This window comes from Colossoma macropomum, unplaced genomic scaffold (genome assembly GCF_904425465.1).
Source record: "Colossoma macropomum unplaced genomic scaffold, Colossoma_macropomum, whole genome shotgun sequence".
In the NCBI taxonomy this organism is placed as follows: domain Eukaryota; kingdom Metazoa; phylum Chordata; class Actinopteri; order Characiformes; family Serrasalmidae; genus Colossoma; species Colossoma macropomum.
In genome coordinates, this window is record NW_023494796.1 from 29,529,310 (window position 1) to 29,550,377 (window position 21,068).

At 39.2% G+C, this 21,068-nt stretch overlaps 1 protein-coding gene across 2 annotated transcripts; it reads right to left on the reverse strand.

The window, feature by feature from the left end:
* Positions 1-667: 667 nt before the first annotated feature.
* ddx21 (DEAD (Asp-Glu-Ala-Asp) box helicase 21) lies at positions 668-20,402 on the reverse strand. 2 transcript variants are annotated; one of them, XM_036583273.1, is made up of 16 exons: positions 20,207-20,402; positions 17,853-18,080; positions 17,556-17,735; positions 15,277-15,349; positions 14,995-15,173; positions 14,333-14,450; positions 13,006-13,191; positions 8,298-8,443; positions 5,803-5,952; positions 5,555-5,716; positions 4,910-5,029; positions 4,751-4,824; positions 2,268-2,427; positions 1,971-2,105; positions 1,488-1,532; positions 668-1,126 (listed from the first exon to the last, which is right to left on the reverse strand). In XM_036583273.1, exons 1-16 carry the CDS (start codon positions 20,291-20,293, stop codon positions 890-892), a joined length of 2,280 nt encoding a protein of 759 aa, XP_036439166.1. In that variant the 5' UTR covers positions 20,294-20,402; the 3' UTR covers positions 668-889. The 2 variants fall into 2 exon arrangements, with proteins under 2 accessions (XP_036439166.1, XP_036439165.1); XM_036583272.1 differs by having other exon boundaries at positions 17,556-17,738.
* Positions 20,403-21,068: the final 666 nt, after the last annotated feature.

A 21,068-nucleotide genomic window follows, 5' to 3' on the forward strand; every position in this document is an offset into this window, starting at 1 on the left:
TAGTCAAAGTTGTTACAGTCTGCGTCGCTGCGACATTGGCATTTCTGGAGGTGAGCAACCCGCTATGGCGTGGGGTATGCAGCTACTCACCACAGAGTCGACGCAGAAGCATACATTCGCCTTAAGCATCGACAGAGAAGGAGCAAGACAGCTTATCAGGTCACTCTATGCATGTACTTTAATAGTTAATTTTATACAATTAACTATAGATAATCCAATAATTAATCGCAATTATCTACACAGCAATTCATCATCGGCGGAAAGTGTGATCGTGACAGGCCTTGGCGTTGCGTCAACTCTAGTTGAAGAGAACTTCTATTTGGTACTTCCAGTGAAATATCCACTGCACATAATGCACAAAAGGAGAAAAACAAAAGCAGGTTTATCTTCATGTCTAAACGAAGCCTGAGCTTGCTTAATGATTCATTTTTGCAATTTTATTGCAGTAACTTTAACACCACAGTTGAAAACATGGGCATGAGCAGGTTCTCCTAAAGCTTGATGTGTAAGGAGCTTGATATGTACATTCCCAGAACTTGCTTTGTGAGTTCTGTACTGCTTTTATAATAAAGTTTATTATTATTATTATTATTATTATTACATGAAATGAAGTCAATTTATATGTTGCAAAGAATGTGTGGAATTACTTGAAAGAAAAAACAAACAATTAAGTGTATTAAGACCACTTTAATGAAATTCTCATTCACGTGAATGGGCTTAAATAGGGCTGTTTAAATACACAATTGCAAAGCAATCAGGTCATTTTATCAAGCAAGTTTCGGGAAGCAACATTCAAGTGAAGGGCAACGGTTGATTCCCCAAACACTAGTAACAAAGAAAACAGTCAAAGGCTGGAAAAAGTCAGAAGTCCAAGTGTGGGTGCTGATGGTTAATAATCAAAAGCTTGGCTAAAGCTTCGCTTCTGACCACCACCTCGTCCACCTCCTCCTCCTCTCCGGTTCCCGCCAAAGCTCTTTCTGTCCCCGCCACGGAATCCACCACGACCTCCACCTCTGCCTCCGAACCTGCCGAACCCCCGGTCGCCGCGGTTATGAGCGCTCTCCTCCAGCTCAGGGAGTTCGGTGGCGATGGTTAGCTGCCAGCGGCGGCTGTCCTGCCATTTGTCCTGTTAAAGCAACAAGTACAGAACAGCTCAGCGTTTTATTTGATAGCCTAGAGAGATGTTTCATTCAGGCTGACTTGTTTTGACAGCCAAAAAGGACTCTTTTCTGTGTCCTCACGTTGTGAAATTTGAGAGCCTTGACTCAAGCTTAAGGAAGCTAACCTAAGGAAGGCTAGGCTTTCAAACCTGCATGCTTCCATCAGCATGACAAATGAGCCTGACATGCTCTTTCAGCGTATAGATTTTCAGATGACTTTTAGCCTTTTTCACCAAACATCACTCGGTGTATCGAATTCTGCAATGTTTGCAATCTCGCTCTCTCTCTCTCAAACACATGCACACCACACATACAAAATCCCCATACCTGGATTTCTTTCACCTTCTCAGCTGGGACATCAAAACAGACCCCCTAAAAAAAGAAAAACGAAAAGATTAAACCATTAAAACATCCATTAAATCTCCAACTCAAACATGCATTTCATTTATTTAAAAAAAATAAATGAAATAAAATAGCTCTACTCATCAGACCTTTATAGATTTTTAAAAAAAGCTATAAAGGTGTTTTGAATGTTAATGATATGTTCTGAATGTCACTTGTTTAAATAGCAGTATGTAGGCAATGTCTACAATAAAATAATCATTACAAATAAAGATTAAAAACCTGTCCACATAACGATGCACAGTGTCGCTTTATCCTGAAACATTATAAAGGAGGAGGAGACAAAACTTGGCTGGTGTACTTGTAATGCTCAACACTGCATCTATAATGTCTCTACAATAACAGTAAATTCACACAGGGCAACAATTACAAGACTTATAAATGGCATAAAATCTTGGTGCAACACACCATTCTGCCCTTGAGGAAGGTCATTCGTTTGATCTGGTCATCTATCTCCTCTCCAAGCTGCTCCTTGAGGCCTCGCCAGGCGTAGCCGATGTTGTGCATCTCCTGAGAGCAGTTGAGTACTAAGGTGGTACATCCCTGTAAGAAAAAACAGAAATAAACCAAGAATAATTCATTAAGGATCTAATCTGCCAATTAATGAGTCACTACAAAGCTGGTTTCTGGATAGTTTCGCATAAAATGATTCGTGAATGATAGTCCATCCTTCAGCTTTGGGGCAGCACTGCAGAGGCTACTTACGGCATCAGAATTCAGGAGAGACCTTTGCTCCAGACTGGTGGCTCCTGATATGTGAGCCAGAGCAGCAGCCAGTGCCTCCACAGGGCCTCGCTCTTCAATCAGCTTCTCAGCCGCCGAGCGGAAATATTCCACAGCTGCCGCTGGTACAGAGTCCAGGTACCTATGACAATCACATCAAGGGTCATTGACTTCATGGTTAAAACGATTCTCCAGTGTTTTTCTCCAGCGTCCATCTGCTGATCGGACTGTCGATGACCATAGACAGAACAGCAGAAAATGCACTGACTGGAAATCCACTTATATTAAAATCCACTGGGCAGTTGCTGAATTTTGTGAATCAACATGAAATACCTGAATCACTCCAAATAAGGAAACCAAACTGCATTCTGCATTCACTGTTTTTGTGATCATCACTAAAAGAACCTGTTTGTGTAATCGTATGACATAGTTTGAACACCCCCAGTCAAATGACATGTATTGTTGACTTTCCTATTAAAAATAAGTTTCACACCCTCTACAGAGAACACACCTCTGCATATTTAAATACAAAGTTACTGTTTATTTGCTGATGTCAACATTTTTTGGGGGAAAAAAATGATGGCAGGGTGATTCAAAAAGATTCATCCAATTTCAAAGCGCCATATTTTTACAACCGTGAGGTGCCTAGGAACCAATTACACTCCAACTGAAAGAGGGGGTCATAGAGTTTCTGACACTGGATGATCTCCGAAATCACACTGAAAGAGCCGTGAGTGCAGCAACACCCGACACGCTCAGTCGAGTATGGGATGAATTTGACTATGGCGTTGATGTTGTCTGTACAGCTGGAGGAGGTTCATACTGAACACTTGTACAATTACATAATAAACTTTATGCTCATTTAAACCATTTACAGTTTACTGCACTGTTCTGTAATAATTTACAAGTAAAATAAATCATTTTGAAATCAGATGATTCTTTTTGAATCACTCTGTTTTACGCAGTTCTTTTTTGTTAATATTAAACTCGGCAAACAAAAATACAAATTAAGCTGTAGAATTTGCAGAACGTCATTTGCACACGTCGTTTGACTAGCATTTAGCATTTCAGCCTGGACTGCTTTTTGAACGAGCTGCAATACAGGGCAGCCAATCAAAGCACAGTAATAAAACAAAACCAACAATAAAGAGACGTTGGAAAATGAACGATGACCTATTTTCAGTATGTAAAACCTCAAGGGGAAAGAAAAATGTAATAAGAAAAATGTAGGTCATTTAAAATGAGACATCAGGAAACATCTCACCAAAGCTTGTGAACGGGTTCTGTCCAACTTCCTGAAGCAACACAGTAAACAAGCGGCTATTTACTTTCACTTTTCTAATACCCATAAATCATTAATATTAAAATCAGAGAGGAACGTCTGAGGCACCGCCATCTTTTTCATGTTTTGGTGGTTTGTATGGTGTACTGGGTAACACCTCTCTGCCTTCCATGTTGTAGACTGGGGTTCGATCCCCAGCCCGGGCAGGCACCCTACACTATACCAACAAGAGCCCTTCAGGTAGACTCCTAACATTATTTTCGCCTACCTGTGTAAAATTATTAAACTGTAAGTCGCTCTGGGTAAGAGTGTCTGCCAAATGCCATAAATGTAAATGTTTACTTAGAAATGAATGGTGTTAATAATGCTTCACATTCTGTCCACTGGAAAGAGCAGTTCTACCTCTGAAAGAATGAATTTTACTGATTTACAGCTTAATATATAAATACCATTGAAGAATGCTAAAGAATTATTAGGCGTTCTACAAGTAAATGTATTTCACATATCGTCAATGTCGGAATAAATCCTCATATCTCAAAAATTGGCGGAAATTGTAATGCAAGTTACTGTAGCAAGTAATTTTGGGCCATTTCTGTTGACTAGAGTTTTAAATTATGCAAAAACTGGAAAAAAAAAAATCTAGAGATACGTTTTTGCGCAACAGTGACGATATACATTTACTGATGTAATGATGTGCCCAGTGGCTTCAATTCTAATTATGTTTTGAGCCAACGAGCGCTCCACTCTTCTTCAAAAACAGGGAATACATCTGAATTACTGTCTGTTATAGTAGACCACAAGCTGCAGATGTTGCAAATAACTAGAAAACAAGAAACAGTGGGGAGCACCTGGACTCCAGTAGAGTTCTTGAGAACTACTGTTGTAGTTTTCCCAGCTTTAAAACACCTAATTAAGCTCTTTCAGTTTGCTAGCTTGGTAACTGAGCTGAACAGCAGGAAAAAAAACAACATATAGCCTGGATTGAGAACCAGTGAAGTACAACAGTTGGCTAAGTTAATCTTTTGTCATTAAAGAAATAACTTAATTCAGCTCAGTAACCAGCTAGCAAACCTGAACTTGATTCAAAACCGAGAAAATTAGAAACAGTGGATAGAAATTGGACCCCAGTACTGTGTTCATGAGCCACTGTTCTAATTTAATAGTATTCGTTTTGTAAGTTCACCTGACGGCATCTTTACTGGAGGATTTGATGATGTCGTTAGCAGTTGGGACGCCAACACGCTTGAAGGTGATGCCCTAGTGGATAAAAGAAGAAGAATGGTCAAAGTCTTGCAGGTGATGAGATGCTGATTACGGAGTAGAATGGCTATTAGGGACTCACAGCCTTCTGCTCCACATATCGGAGTTGGTCTTCCTCTTTTCGCTGGTAGAAACAGATGCAGATGCCAGTTCTTCCAGCTCTGCCAGTTCGCCCAGAGCGGTGAATATACGACTCGACGTCCTGGAGACAAATAGTAACGTAATTAAACAGAAACTAATGCATCAAAAAGCCTACGCGACTCCAGCCGCCAAACATTTGCATACGATGCACATCTAATATCAGTTCAAAACATCAGTCAACTGTAAAATATCTGTCCTATTAAAACCTTTTTGTTGAAGCAAATATCTGCCAATACCGAAATGACTCCCAATATCACTGTGCGTCCCCATAATCTTCATTATCATTACATCAAAAAAAGCCAAATTACTTAATTTTTTTGATTGTATGCTTTGAGCGTCCTGACAAACCTTAGGCTTTACCATAAAGGTTTTATGTGAATTGATGGATCAAGGCATTCACGTATTCCAGTAAACAATTCTCATAAAAATAAAGCAGCCAATCTTCAACCATGTCAACTCCGAGGTGTTTGAATTACATATCAAAGTACAGTGCAAACGGAATGTGGTATTTTGTCCATATCGTGAAGCCTTGCGTTCTAATTTGGACCTTCTAATGAAAACAAACCATTTCACAACGTGTTCTCACCTTGGGAGGTGAACACTGCACGACCAGATCAACTTCTGGGATGTCCAGGCCTCGAGCGGCCACGTTGGTGGCCACCAAGACCTCAAAGGTGCCGTTCCTGAAGCCTTTCAGAGTCAGCTCTCTCTGTTTCTGAGCGATGTCTCCGTGCAAACACTGGGTGTTCTGCGCAGAACAGAGAAAGTGATTGGTAAAGAACGCCCGTCTCATTCACTGCACCTGTAACTGGTCAAGCATGAAAAGTGATGAACCTGTTTGATGGACGGGTTCATGGAGAGCTCGTGGGCTTCTTTCTTGGTCTCGCAGAAGACGATGGTGCGGCCGTGGCTGCCGCTGTAGACCTGAACGACGTCCCCGATGACGGCTGCCCTCTGAGACCAGTGGCATGCGATGGCCAAGTGCTGTAGAACAGTGAACAGGTGAGAACTTCTGATTAAGACTGAGGTGTTTATATTCTCAATCTACTCAATACTCTGCTGGAAAATCTCAGTTTACATGCTCACTACAAGTAATCCAATCCACAATTACGTGCATGTGTAGAGAACCACTTAGTGTAGGCTCCCAATGCATTTCAGCTTGTGCCTTCATCAGGAACAGTTCTCTACAGGGTTTAAATCTGGACTCAGCATCATTAATTTTTTAATTTATTTAATTTTTGGCATAATAGTGCACGTTTAAAAACTGAGAACATACTGGGTTCTGGAAACCATGTTTACATACATTAAACCAAAAAACCTTTTAGCCACTGAACGTTTAAGCGGCAGGTTTTCACATCTAATAACCACGAGGCTGATGGAAGCTTCAGTTGAGCTGAAGCTCATCATAGTAATGTTGTATCTTTTACACAAATTTATTTTCTAAATTTTAATGTAACTATACAAAGAACTGTATGCGTACAAGTGCACTGATATTTACAATTTTTCATTCACTGGACGGAGGAAGCAGCAAAGGATGCGTGCGAGCGGCTGAGAGGCATGTCCATCAATGTTATAATCATAATAAACAAAGTGTGCACAGGTACGGATTACTGGATTTTTTGTCTTGGTTAATTACACAGAATGAGTAACATTAAAAACAGAACTGAACTCTTAATAACTCCCATGAATTAATCATTATGTCTACCAATCCCTCACTCAGCAAGTGCTTTTTTATTTGAATTGTTCCTGCATGCCTGTTTTACATGCCAGATGCTGCTCATTTGAGTGCAAAAATTTATGAGACTACATAACATCAACTACTAACATTCACAAAATGTCACTGCGCATTTAATTTAATCATTGTAACTACTTTTCAAAGACAAACTTCATTTTTAAGTGGTTTTACTTTACAGTTATTTTCTCTTATCATTTAGACAAAAATTCAGAGGCTTCAATTTCATTTAAAAAAAGTTTTTTTTTTGGTTGTACTTTTACTAAACTAGAAGAAGTAGCATTACAGAGACAGAATATAATCAGGCTAAAATATGGTGTGAGTCATTTAAAAGGTCAGAAGCGTCGGGTCAGGAGTTTCACACACCATGTTATACGTCTTTACGTATTAACATCACGCAACACAGGCTCAAAAAAGAAGGTCCGGCTCGATGTTTAGGTTGAATGATCTCAAAATCAATGTTATACTGATGAAGATATGACGACAATAGTATATATTTCACTCAAATCCTCAGAAGACGTGTCCCTTACCAAGTTTAGACTGAGTTCTCTTTCAATTCTCTTTCAATTATCAGATTCATCCCCCCATGGAAGGAGACCGAAGCACAACCAGCGTTATATAATGTTGATCCACACTTTGCGTGCGGTTACATATTTCCACCAGAGGGGTCTCCAAATCCCCAAATCTTAGTATAGTTTTATTTTTTGTTTTTTTTTTTTGAAAAATGCAAAAAAAACTATAAAATCAAAATTAGACACCCCCAAATGTTATGCCAGATAATATTTATAGAGTTCATAGGCTAACCCCCCCCATTAGTTTGTTTATTATTTGCAAGATTTTCAGGAAACTCATCCCCCTGAACGAATCATTAAGGTGCATTAATGCTTACTATATGTAAAGAGCAAATACAGAAATGTGTGTCTGCTGTGGGGGAATAAGATCGCACCCGAGAGGTTAACCTTGTAGAATAAATAACATTTTTTTATAGATAACAGTATAACTTCCTATTGTTGACCATGGTGTGGGAGTCTGGTGGCCAGAAAATCAGATGTAGTGAGCTCTATTTACAGCAGAAACCCCGCAGTTTCAGTTACAATCTCCAAACTCATTGTAAAACCATATTTAGTCAGAAGAGCACCACGCTGGCTTCAAAGGAAAAGCAAACAAAAACACCAGCACAGCCGCCATCCACCTACACAAAGAAACGCAGCAATGTGTGGGTTACCACTCGGCTGGCCCGCTGCCAAGCCTGTGATCTAGCGATTCCTAAGAAGACGATTCCTCTCCCCCAGACACACATCCTCATTCTTCTGTGACACCTAGTTGGACCAGGTATCAGGTAAGGAAACTGCCACAGAGCGTACCGGTTCGTTTACTTAGGCCTGACAACTCCTCTAAAATGGTGATGCACTTTAAAAACTTAGCTTAGTCATTTAAGAAGAATATAAACAACTGAATTCTAATGAATTTAAACACGCCAAAAATAATAAGAGAGACACAAATGCGTTGATTTTCTCACTGCTTTTATGTCAATCAGCAGTTCTGAAGGGAAAATAAATAAAATCAGAGCACTGAGGTTGAAGATGCTGTCACTCACCTCCACTGTGGTGGCTGCCTTCTGGGTCTTTTTGCCGATGAGGTCCACATGGACGTACTGGGAGCGCATGTACTTCTTAGCCACGTCGTAAACCCACGAAGGACAGGTAGCAGAGAAGAGCAGCGTCTGAGGGTTGCTTTCAGCACCTGGAACAACGTGAATCGAGCCAGTTCAGGTTTATGTGCAGGTCTTTATAGGATTGCTTCATTTTCAAACTAAAGTCTATGTGCCGCATCTATAAAGACAATTACCCAAAGCATCTGCCCATTTACTTCCATTACACATCTGTTTTGAGGGTCTTTTCTAAGCACAGGAAAACTGTCCATATGTTTTAAGTGGAATTCCTCAGACTTAAGAGCTCTGCATTAAATACTGAGATGTAAACAAAGTCATTCAGACTTGGTTTGACATGAAATTCTTCATAGAGATACTTACTGACTTTCACAGTGGTGGTGATAGGAACCAGACGGCTAAACATCTACAACACATTTCATTTATTTTATTTCTGGTTAATAATACTAATTTATAGTATTATTATTACTATGTAAAACAACTTTTGCAATATGTGTAAAATATCTTTAAAGTGTAAAAATTTATTTTAAATGTTTGGAGTGGGAATTCAGGTGGATACATATTTAAAATGTCATCCCAAAGCTAAATGATCTTAATATGACCATTTACATCTCCTATTATCATATCTGCAAAAGGAGAGCTTAATTCCAAACAGTTCTGTGCTGCCTGATAAACAAAATTATTAATAAATTAATGAAATATAGTGAGCGAGTGTGACTCGCCTTCTCCTGCCTTGAGACGCTTCCTCTCTGATGAGCCTCGACCCAAAGAAGCAGTTTAATAGAGCTGAAAATACTGTGTTAAAGTGTAAAATAAGAGTCCTGATAACACCAGTGACCACAATCTCTGAGACAAATTTGTTTTTTTAAATAAAATACATTTTTTAAATGTAGTATAACATTAATGATAAAGTGTAAACATGATTTTACAAAAATTCCTACATTGAACCTCTTGTTTGTTATTCTGTGAATTTCTTATCTTTAGTATTTTTATATATATATATATATATATATATATATATAGTCTATGTAGTAATAAATAACAAACTGTAACCTTGTAAAGTAATTAATAAGGTTTATACCTTGTTTATTAATTCTCTTCTGATACATCTTTTCTTGAGTACCTTGCTTTCCCTTTACAGATGTAGCACGGAATTTCCCCCGTTGTGGGACTCAAAGGATTATTTTATCTTAACTACTGAACCTACACGTCTTCTGAGTCTACACATGTTAATTACAGTAAAATAGTGGTACATCAGCCAAAAATAAGATCTCCAATTGCCGTACTTCCATTTGTAACAATTTTGACGAGTTTTTAACACAGCTGGCTGATTTTATTTCTTTAATAAAGGTTCACAGCTCTTTTGTAGTCAAGTGTTTGTGCTGTGTGTGTGTAAAGCCCTCATCCAACAATCTATGTTACTTAATAAAAAGAAAATCATTTCTATTATTTTGCCTTACAACCTCCTGCATGTGCCTCTGCACCAGAAATGGATTTAAAAATACATTTTAGGCCAAGTGTACCATAATTACACTTATATCTATCTACACATTACACAACTATCTTAAGACAATGTCTCAGACATCAAAAACATATAAGCACGCCTGTAATACTTTCCTGTGAGGCAGCTTTTAGAGACATTTAGACGTCTGGTTTCCTTCCCCACTGTCTAAAACAAATCTGGCACATTTCACTCCAATCCACTCAGATGCTCTAGACAGAGATTAGGCTGAAAAAGAGTGAAGTTTTCCTTTAATCTGACCTGTCGCAAATTGTCGTGGATTGTGTGGCTTAATTTTTATTATTTAATTCACACTCTGCTGTTCAAATCTGAGGACTGTCAATAATATTACCCCATCTTTTTTTAAAAAAATCAGTGTTACCTACTAGAACATGAGGCTGGAGGTTATTTTTCAGCTACAGCACAGAACCATTATGTAATAGGACAAGGCAAAAGAGGTCAAAACACATGCCATTCAGATTACGCACCGCTGTGACCTGCATATCCGATCAGATGACTGGTGGCTCGGCACTCCCAAAACAAAGGTTTGCACACATATTCAGACTTAATTAGGAAAGAAAATGTTGCTGTATTACTAATGACTTAAATATCAATCATCTTGACATACAGTGGGCTGAGTAAACGTCTCCAAAAGAGTCCAGACACACTTTCTAAACGAGTTCAGACACACTAAGTAGCACGCATTGCTGATACAGGTGCTCACAGCTTGAATAATCTCCATAGAAAAGCACTACCGATAGAACGGAGCAGCCACACATAAGCCTAAAGTCTCCATGTCTAAGCTAAGCATCGGCTGGAGGGGTGTGAAGCCCCCCAGCATTGGGCTGCAGAGCAGTGGAACTGTGTTCTCTGAAGTGATGGAGCTCCATCTAATACCTTTGGGATGAGTTGGAGTGATCCAGAACTGACCGTCCAACATCAGTACCTTACCTCACTAATGCTCAATCAAATCCTCACAACAAATGTTCCAACATCTAGAGTAAAGCCTTTCCAGAAGAGTAGAGGCTGTTACTGCAGCAAAGGGGGTCAAACTCAATATAAATACCCTTAGTCTTTAGGAGAAATGCAGGAGGAGCAGGTGTCCACATACTTCTGGACAGTTTATTTTTAGGCTTTTAAAATACTCTGCGAAGGTGATTCAGAATATTTTCAGCCAACGTTTGATAAAAGGATAAATTTGACATTAATATTCCTTATCAAGCGTTTTAAATTACTTGGCCATTAGTCACATACATTTAATACTATATGACACAGCCATGATAGATTAGTATCTGCCTATCATGACGAACTGATTAACTATCATGAAGAAACAACATTCTTGCTTTAATTAAGCTACGGCAATGAAGCGGTGGACACCGTTTTGCTTTTGCCTTAACTGAACTCTGCTATTGACATGTTCAGTGTTATGTTGCCTTTTCAAGCTGTTATGATATCAAACTTTTTGGGAACCATCATGACAATTACCAGTATTGGCAACAATGGCCCTGATATATTAATGAACACAATCTGACATTACATCTTTATGTCATGGTTATGTCAATGAATAAACAGATGCTATATTTAGGCAGTGAGAGATTTAGACATTCTACATTTTGAATGTTGAGGAAGTTGGAAATATTAATTCTATTATGTGATGTGACCAAGACCTATCTAGGAACACAGAGTATTTCATGCTTTAATGACTAATGAAAACCTATTTTGGTGCCCCCTTGTGGAGAATTTTCAGTCTGCCAAATGTGAATGAAGGTGTAATTGAGTGCTTTTATAATATCAAACCCATTCTAGCAAAAAAATGAATTAGGAGCTGCATGTCTAACTTAGTCACTCAAATCTTTTCTGTAAATTAACCCCCAAAATTTGTCAACACACTCAAATTGCATCCAGGTCTTCATTAAGGTCACGCATATGTCAGGTTTAGGATACAGTATGACTTACTGTGAACTGTAAAATGATTTAAAGTTGACCAAGTAACTGAACACTGCAGCCAGTCATTTTAGACAGCAGGTGTGTTTTGTACTGAAACTGCTTGATAAAAATATTTTCACAAAAGAAAAAAAAAAAAAAATTACATAAATAATAGTAATGAGGAAGTTCTCTGATGATTGTGATTTGGAATCTCATGGTGGTGACATACTTTCTCATGATAATGACAATGAGTAAATTTTCTCATGGCTATGAGATGCTATGTCATGGTTGTGGGATGTTAATTCAATTATGAAAAGGTCCTAATTTTAAGAGAGTAAATCATAATGATGACAAAGTAAGTCATTATTCTGACCTGCTAAGTCATGATTATGACATGTTATGTTGTATTTATGAAACAGAATCTCATTATGAGATGGCAAGTCATAATTATGAGATTGTAGATCATAATTATGAGATTATGAGAAGTCGTAGTTGTGGGAATCTTTCTCATTAGAAAGGCTTTTTGATTTTTTTTTAACAGCCTTCTATAGAAACTTTTATAAACACATGATTGTTTTGTTTGTCATTTTGTGGAGAGAAAACAAAAGCATGGAAAACAAGGCATTTGTCATGTTATGGCATCTTAAAACTGATAAAAACAGCACAATTAAGGGAAAAAAAAAAAAAAGTCAGCAGATTTTGGGCTGAATTCCAGCTTCACTTTGCCATCACACAGGTATACAGTTCCTAGATTACGCTGACAATTTGTTTTTTTTAACATCATTCCATTCAGCTACCTGGTCAAGTTTTGTTTATTTTTATGGTTTACAGTAATTAATACAGTGTCCCTAAACCACAACGACATATCTACGCAGTTTAGACTTAAGACATGGATGTGGTTTGAGCAAGATGAGAGAAGTTTTGGGGATGTATTTACAAAACAGATTCGGGTGACTATTGGCTTGTAGTGTTTGTTAGCAAAGACAGCCTAAAGAAGCAAAATCTGGACACCAAACATGTCTTGGCTGATCAACTACATCTGGGGTGAGTGGTGTCATTTTTATTTATTTATTTAGCCAAACTGATCTTCTACAGGTCTGAACACTTACCTAGTCTTTCCCAGCTTATTATTATTTCCTTTAAAAGCATTTACCGACAAACTTGACTGTACTACAGTTTTACTTTAATGGCCTGTGAACAATACCTTACCTTTGGTGTAAGAAGCAGAGAGAATCTCCTCCACTTGTTCTGCAAAGCCCATGTCCAGCATTTGGTCCACTTCATCCAGAACCACGTGTTTGAGCTGAGACAGATCCAGCTTGTTGTTCTGCAGATGGTCTTTAATTCGGCCAGGAGTGCCCACCAGAATGTCGATGCCGTTGCGAATTGCGTCCACTGTTTCGGAAACAGCGCACAGTAAGTCAGTAAAGGTCAAAGCCAGTAGAATATCAGGATCAGACGAACACCAGCAATTATGCATGAAATTTACGTTAATACAATTTATGTGACAACAGCGCAATGTTTCCAACTGTAATGTCAAGTATAACAATGTTTTAATTATAGCTGCATCTTATTTTTATTTTAAAATTGGTGGAATTCCCTTTAAAAGACCCAAAAAGCGCTACCCTGGAACATTTAGCCCCTAAATCCTGCTTTCCAACACGGAGAACAAGGAACTTAATCTATCAGTTACAATATACATATGTGCACCACTCTTTCCTGAACCACGAACCCAAATACTTATAACGTAACGACTCTTCTCGCTATTGTTGCTGTGTGTAAAACGCATAGACTGTATATTAATGTATGAAGTAGTAAGGCTAGTGTCACAACAAACCTACACCATCATAAGGAGCTTTTTAAGGAATTACATATATGTATTAATATATTAATGTACTAATATTATACGTAGAACTTTGTATGTAGGGAATTCAGGTACTTTAAATGAGCACCCAGCATCAAAACGCACACACAGCTTGTATAACCTCCATAGAAAAGCACTGCCAATAGAACGGGGAGCTCTGGAGAAACAACACATAAGCCTAATGTAGAGCAAGAGCTAGAGGGGTATTAAGCTCCACCATTATCAAGCACTGGGCTGGGGAGCAGCAAAGCTTGTATAATTCATAATACTTGTCATATTATACAGTGTGTCATTTTAAAAACCTGTAAAATAGATATATTACACTCTGAAATTAAGGCTTTAATTGTACCACTTTACATGAGGCAGACTTAATTTAGATAAAAGAGTATCATCAGACTGAGCACAACGTTTATCTACTGAACTGACCATTCAGAATAAAATGAATGAAATATGACCTGCGCAAAAGTTAGGGTGCATTTTATATTGCATGTTTCATTTTTCCTATAGGTTAAACACACCAAATAAATAATCTACAGAAAACGTCAGAGGTTTGTTTCCTGCAGAGGTTGCGTTCACTTTTTTCTCTCTCTCAAAAAAAAAGCAACTAAACATTTTAATCAGTTTTGCACAACAGATTCAAAAAAATGCACCATATTAATCCTCTATGCATACCTTGAGGATTGTATGCGGTCCCTCCATAGAAACAGACAACAGAGAGCTTCCTGGTGACGTCCTTGAAGTCTTTGGCCACCTGAATCGCCAGCTCTCGGGTGGGAGCAAGAACCAGCACCTGTAAATACACCAAACGACTGTTCCAGAGATCCACTCTGTTCCTTTGAAGAGGTGTTCCTGCCTAAAACTAGTATTTTATATTCTGTATGTGATCTTAAGGAATATTCTGTAGGACGCAGCGCTGCTGCTCTGTCTCAACGGTTCGACAGAATCTATTCCTTAGTATTTCGCTGAATTTTATCCATCAGCGTTTTCTCACTACAATACTTAGACAGCAAATACATCAAAGAACCATTGGGAATGTAAGGAAATGTTAAAAACACTGATGTGATGTTTAGCTTTCTAGCAGTAACATTAGTTATCCAGCTTCCTTCTGGATTCACCAGCAGTGAAACGTTTCAAACAGCAAACCCCAAAGCTGTTCCTCCCACCTCCGAGAGGGTTAGAAGGGTTTTATCTAGTGTTTAAACCAGAAGCTTGTTCTAGTGATTACTGCGACACCACAGGCAGGTTTAGAACAGATATACTATTTCATTTAGACCCAAAGTGCCTCTTCAGTAACAGCAAAGGAAAAGAAACATTATATATGAGAAAAATCTTGCCTTCGGTGGTCTTCCTCTCCTCTTGTCGTCGGGCACTGACTGCAGCTTCTCCACCAGCGGGACGGCGAATGAAAACGTCTTTCCTGTGCCTGTTCGGGCTTGGCCTATCACATCCTTCCCATCATACACAGGATTAAACGTCTTCACTTGGATGTCGAACAGATATTTCACTCCACGTGCTGCAAACAGATCAACGTTTTGATCACAGTTTAGGGGAGGGGCTAAAACCAAGGATTCGCATGTAATGTCTGAAAGAAGGGAAAAGCCAGCGGCTGCTCATACCTTCAAGAAGCTTGATGGTGTTTGGAGAGATCCTGAAATTTGAGAAAGCACCTTCTTTTTGCTCTGGTGTCTCCTGAGGAAAAGGTAAAGGCAACAGTCACTCAGATTAACATTCCTTGAACGATAAATGAATCATACTCAAAAACATAAATCAACGTACACAAAAAAAAGGGAATCTTTCACATAAAAGTAGCTATAAATGTATAAAATTACGGTTCAAACAATCTAAAATGTACCCTGAAAGATACAACATGATCCTTGAGGTCCATTCATGGACCTTAACCCCTTTTCACAGTGGCTAGTAAGTGTAATATTAGCTTGTTTTGTTTTAAATCAAATTTTAATGAAATTGTAAATATATTTTAAAATACACTATAAAGTATAATATAATATATTCAACGATTTGACTCCCATTGCGGTTTTGGGTACACTACATTCACATCCCTGAAGGAAAGGTGCACATGCTCCTTTTCTTTTTCATTTGTAATAGAAAAATTAAACGTAATGTCTGGAGTCAAGAGGCGGTCTATGGAGTTAATGCAACTTAAGATAAGAGTAATCGTATGTGGTACAATCATGTTCCCTAACTAAAGCTACTAAAGACGTACCCTTGAGGGCACCACCCCAGTGACTGTGTTGGGACCCTGAAAGGTACAGGGTTTTTTGGGGGAAAATAGAGTAATTTAACATTTTCACACTGTCCTCACAACAAATACCTTTTTCAATAAACAATAATAAAAACACTTTGGCATTAAATTTAAGCATTCTTCAACCAAGACTCTATCGGTCGACGACTGACTGCTTTTTCAATTGATTTTGAACTTGAACTTACTTCTCAAGTTCAAGAAAACATACTTTACTTTTAATGTAAGTCAATGGAACCAGAATTTTTTCCAAGTCATTTTCGGCCGTTTCTTTTGGTCCATTCATCATAAAATTTACATACAATGTAAAGGACAACAGGCATTTTGAAATTATGTCAAAAACTCAAAAACGACAAACATGGAGATACGAGGTTTTCTTTCGACAGCAGCGATTTGCTCAGGTTACATTCAGATCTGACTGGATGCAACTGTGATGAATAAGGGCCAATGACTGTACCGAATAGAAAAACGAGAAAAAACTGTTCAGAGGCATTTGCAGATCTCCAAAACAAACAGCAGGAGGGCTCAAACAGTCTTTAGACACAAGTGGCGTAAACATCCACATCTCCATGGTGAACATTTGAGAGAAAGCTTGCAAAACACAAGGCAGCAAAGTTGCCGTTTGCGCAAGAACGTGCAAACAAACCAAGTGGGTTTTAAAACAAGATGGAGTTATTTGATCATGACAAGCAGAAGCATGTGGGCCGAGATAAAAAACACTTATGAAGACGGGGGTGTGTCTTCATCGAGCACTGGAGCTCTGCAGAAAGAGGGCAGAATGAATGCGATATCAGCTCATCCTAGAGAAGAGCTTCTTACCACCTGGCAACAAGACAATGATCTCAAACATAAGACGAAGCCAAAACAGGACCGATCGGGGAAAACATATTCCATTACATTCCTTCTGCGACTTAAAGAGTTTCATATAAGAGAAAACCTCTGGAATGATCAGATGAAGGCCATGCGTGACAAAAAGACAAGCTGGTTGAAACAGCTGGAACTGATTTGTTGGTAAGTTTACAGCGGAGAGGATCTAAAATCTTCTGAGAGGGTACGTAAAGAGGTTGGGGGGGGGTTTCAAAGCAAAAAACAATCAGCTAGGAGTATGCAAACTTTTGAACCATCATTATGATTTTGTCCTCATATTTTTCACCATTTTTAAAAATTAGTTGTTTTTTTTTAAGATATAACTTGCATTAAATGTCTTAGTGGTTAAAATAATACTCTTGTCTTCGTTTATAATATAAGTTTTGGCACATTTTATTCTGTACATTTAATATCTTTTATAGTTAAAAAAAAAGTGCAGAAAAATTACATATTTAAGTTCGTCTACTGTAGAGGATGTGCGAACTTCAATAACTTCAATCAGGCATATTCACACACACACATACATCTGGATTTTTAATAAAGCAACCTTATGATGAATCTAAATGTTTCAGTTTCACTGTAAAAGAAACCAAGAAGATCTTTAGGGGTTAGGGCTCGGGACAGACCACCACCCCCGACCGCCCCCCACCCTTTGTTTGGAATGGGCTGTGGTGGAACGGTGAGGTCGTAGCGGGGTTGGGGATGGTGTGGTGGTCGTCTGTCCACTTTTAGATGAACATCAGGCCTTAAAAACAAAGAAAATCCTACCATCTCCTTCTCACTGTCACTCCCGGTGTCCTCGCTGGACTGTGCTGGCGTACTGCCTGTGGAATGTCCGTTAAGCTTCGCCTGAGACTTTGGTGATTTCGCAGCAAAGCCGTTGACCGTCGCGGCTTCACCGACTGCTGTGCCCTCTACCGTCGCCAGTTTCTTTTTCTTCTTCTTCTTCTGCTTAATGATACCAGAAGAAAACCATTATGAAAACAATAATGAAACAAAAAAGAGGAAAACAAAGATTCAGATTATGTAGAACAGGCAAACACACAGCACTGCTAGAGTCACTACCTCACTGGATTGGTCGCCGGACGAGTCCCTGAGCTCATCACTGGAATGAGAGGTTTTCACTTTAAGTGGTTTCTTCTTTAGGTTTCCATTAAGATCAGGAGACTTCAGTGAAGCCCCGTTGGCCGTGTCCATCTTCTCCTTTTTAATCTTTTTGGGAGCCGGAGGATCGCAGTCTTCGGCCTCCTCTGTTGCTGCCTTCTTCTTTTTCATGGTCTTATCCTTCTTTTTCTGAGGATTAAAAAAAAAACCTTTTTAATTTTAAAAAGAGAAATTTTTTATATCTGACCATCTGTACTGAGAATTTGACCGAGGCTGTTTTTATACAGCAGAACCTGGTAAACATGTTTCATGAGCCTCTTCTTTAAGAGTTCTTTAAAAGTCAAAATGCAATAATATTCCTAATGCAATAACAACATAATAATAATAATAATAATAATAATAATAATAGTGCAATGAGCAACGTCAACAATTATCTACCCATACAATAACAGTTGCTTAATGACTACAACAAATACATGCTGCATAAATAAGTTTCGATCGCATCAAAACAACATTGATTATATGCATTGCTTATATTATGCATACGACTCACTAACTGAAGAGTCTCAACCTGTCTGATTCCATAAAACCACCAACTTATATAAAGATGATCACTTCGCTCTGCTGCTTCAAGAACTACCACACAGAAAGTTATTAAACAAATTTTTCATTTTTCAGATTTTCCACTATTTTAAACTGAGACGAGTGACTAAAACGTCTATATTTGTGTTGTAGTCATGGCGACGCCTGGTTCCTATCACCACCACTGTAAATCTGAGTTTATATGTTTCTCAGCAATGCACCATTTCACATCAAACACCTTCGACTGTCTTTGTTTACTTTCCCACGATTATATTACAGAGAAATTCAGAGGGGAAAAAAATCTAGACTGTCCCTTTAACTTCAGGGTGATGGGAGGGGCTAAACTGCTGTGGGCCCAATTAGAAGTTGCATGTAAACACATTGGGTTTCAATACATTCAAATAATGAGGGCTCAAAATGACCTATAGTGTGGCTTAATTTCCTTGCGTGGACAATGTTTACATACAATATCAAACACTTACTCAAAATATATACATATCTAGTTTCCATGATACTGGCCCTTTAAGTACCAAGTCAACGTGAGTCCACATGTCCTATCCACAGTGCACGTGGCGAACAAAACATTAAAGGGGAATTCCACCCAATTTTCAAGACTTCTGCATAAATCAGTCACTGAGATGTGAACAGAGTCATTCAGAGTGGACTGATGTGATATGGTTGACTACAGAGACTCAGATTCAGATGTCTTTACAGTGGTGGTGATAGGAACCAGGAGACAAATAAAGCCATTTTACACAAAAATAGCCATTTTATTTACTCTCCGAAACCACCAGTGAACCTACACGCGCCTTCTGAGTGTTTATATGGAATGATGATGATGGAAAATAGTGGAAAAACTGAAATAATAAGTTTTCTTTGGGGACTATTTTGGGTCACAACACCCTGCATGTATCGCTCCACTACGAACAGCTTATAAAATTATGAATTAGACCAAAGCCATACCGTAAATCTATCATAAAACAGCGTCTCAGTCATCAGGCAGTGAATTCATAACCATTTCATGTAGTGACCATCAGTGAGGGAGCTTTTAGAGGTGGACGTCTGGTTCCTATCACCACCACTGTGAACAGCTCTGACTGTAGGTTTCTCCAGAACAGAGTCATTTCACCCCAAACCACTCTGAACGACTCTGTTTACATCTCAGCCTATTTTATCAGTCTGTTTTTTTTAATAATGGTTACATTATTGAACGTTTAACCTGCCATTACTAAACGTTTCACGGTTAAACAGCCGTCACGTGTATGTTTTCCACAGCACGTGCTGTGTGCGCGTTAAAGGGCTAACAGGCTAACAGGCTAACGCTGACGTTCCTGCCCATTTAAACCCCTTTCTGAAGACACACAGGTTACGTTTCTGGACTTTAGGAAAGATCAGTCATTCTAATTTAGCCAGAAGCGGTAACGAAGATTATTTACCCGTAGTGAAGTAGAGAAAACACTACATTTGTCGCTTGACAAGAGCTTGTCTGGACATGCCCCGCTAGCTTAGCTTGTTCCGATTCCGAGTTGCCCGATTCACTTCGGCGAGCCGATTCTTTTGAACAGCTCGTTCCAGTAATGATAACACGATCATGAGGACTCGCGAGAAGGTTCACAGAGCTGATTCAAAGGAATGATTCGTTCAGGAGTCGGACACCGCTACGTCGACAGCGTTCACATCCAGCCAAACAACAGGCTGATAAAGCTGCTCAGTGACGCCGGGTTCGCACTTACCTTGGGTTCTTTAACGCCCTCTACTCGCTCGTCCATGCCGTTCGCTGGGATAGCGCTGTCACTGCTGGGGGAGAGGATGGATGGCATGGTGTCGCCGCCCGGAGAGATGAACACAGCCAGCGCCGCGTTAAGCAGGCAGGAAAAGGAGCGAGCGCCGCGTGGAGCGCTCGGTTCCCTCCCAGCGACTTTTCTTCGGGGGCGCTGCACGGACAGGGACAGTCGCCCGAGCGCCGTCTGCTGCCTGCCTCGCCACACAGCATGCCTTTTTAATTACAGCAAGAAACTGTGCAGAAATTATGAACGTGGTAACGAGGTAAAAAAAAAATTATTAATTCGAGCGAACGTTTTGCAGTTCGTGGGTGCGTTTTTGTTTATTCGTTGTCATGCTTTATTTTTTAACTGAATGCACGTTGTTTATTTTTTGATTCGTGCGCAAAATCAGTGTAGTAGATACAGGTCGTGGTTTTTGTCTGGTGCAGAAGTAACTAACAGCTCCCTGAGACTGTCTGACGGGTTTTGATGAGTTAGATTGATGAGATAATGAACAGAGAAGCTCATCAGGTCTGATTCTGATTTGGGGGTTGTGAGGAAACTGCAGCTCCTCTTCACAACAAACGGCCCTCAGATTCATCAGTGTAGCTGCAGTTTGGTGGAGAAATGAAGGAAGACGACAAACTACAACCACAATCTTCACTAAACTGCCCTGTCTAATGATCATATTTAACAGAGACAGAGACGCTTAGCGCTGTTTCCGCTCCCTCAACAAGCTGCGGTGTTAGAGATCATCACACAATTACAGGGAGAAATGAGCAGCGTCAACGTTTCAACAAACTCAAATTAACCACACACGGACACACTCATG

Excerpts from the sequence above, each read along its gene's own strand:
- ddx21 (XM_036583272.1), bottom strand. The coding sequence starts at position 20,293 with ATGCCATCCATCCTCTCCCCCAGCAGTGACAGCGCTATCCCAGCGAAC. Across the intron at positions 15,350-17,555 it reads GTGACAGTGAGAAGGAGATG|GAGACACCAGAGCAAAAAGA; the intron begins GTAGGATTTTCT and ends CCTTTTCCTCAG. Across the intron at positions 2,106-2,267 it reads CTCTCCTGAATTCTGATGCC|GGATGTACCACCTTAGTACT; the intron begins GTAAGTAGCCTC and ends TTTTTCTTACAG.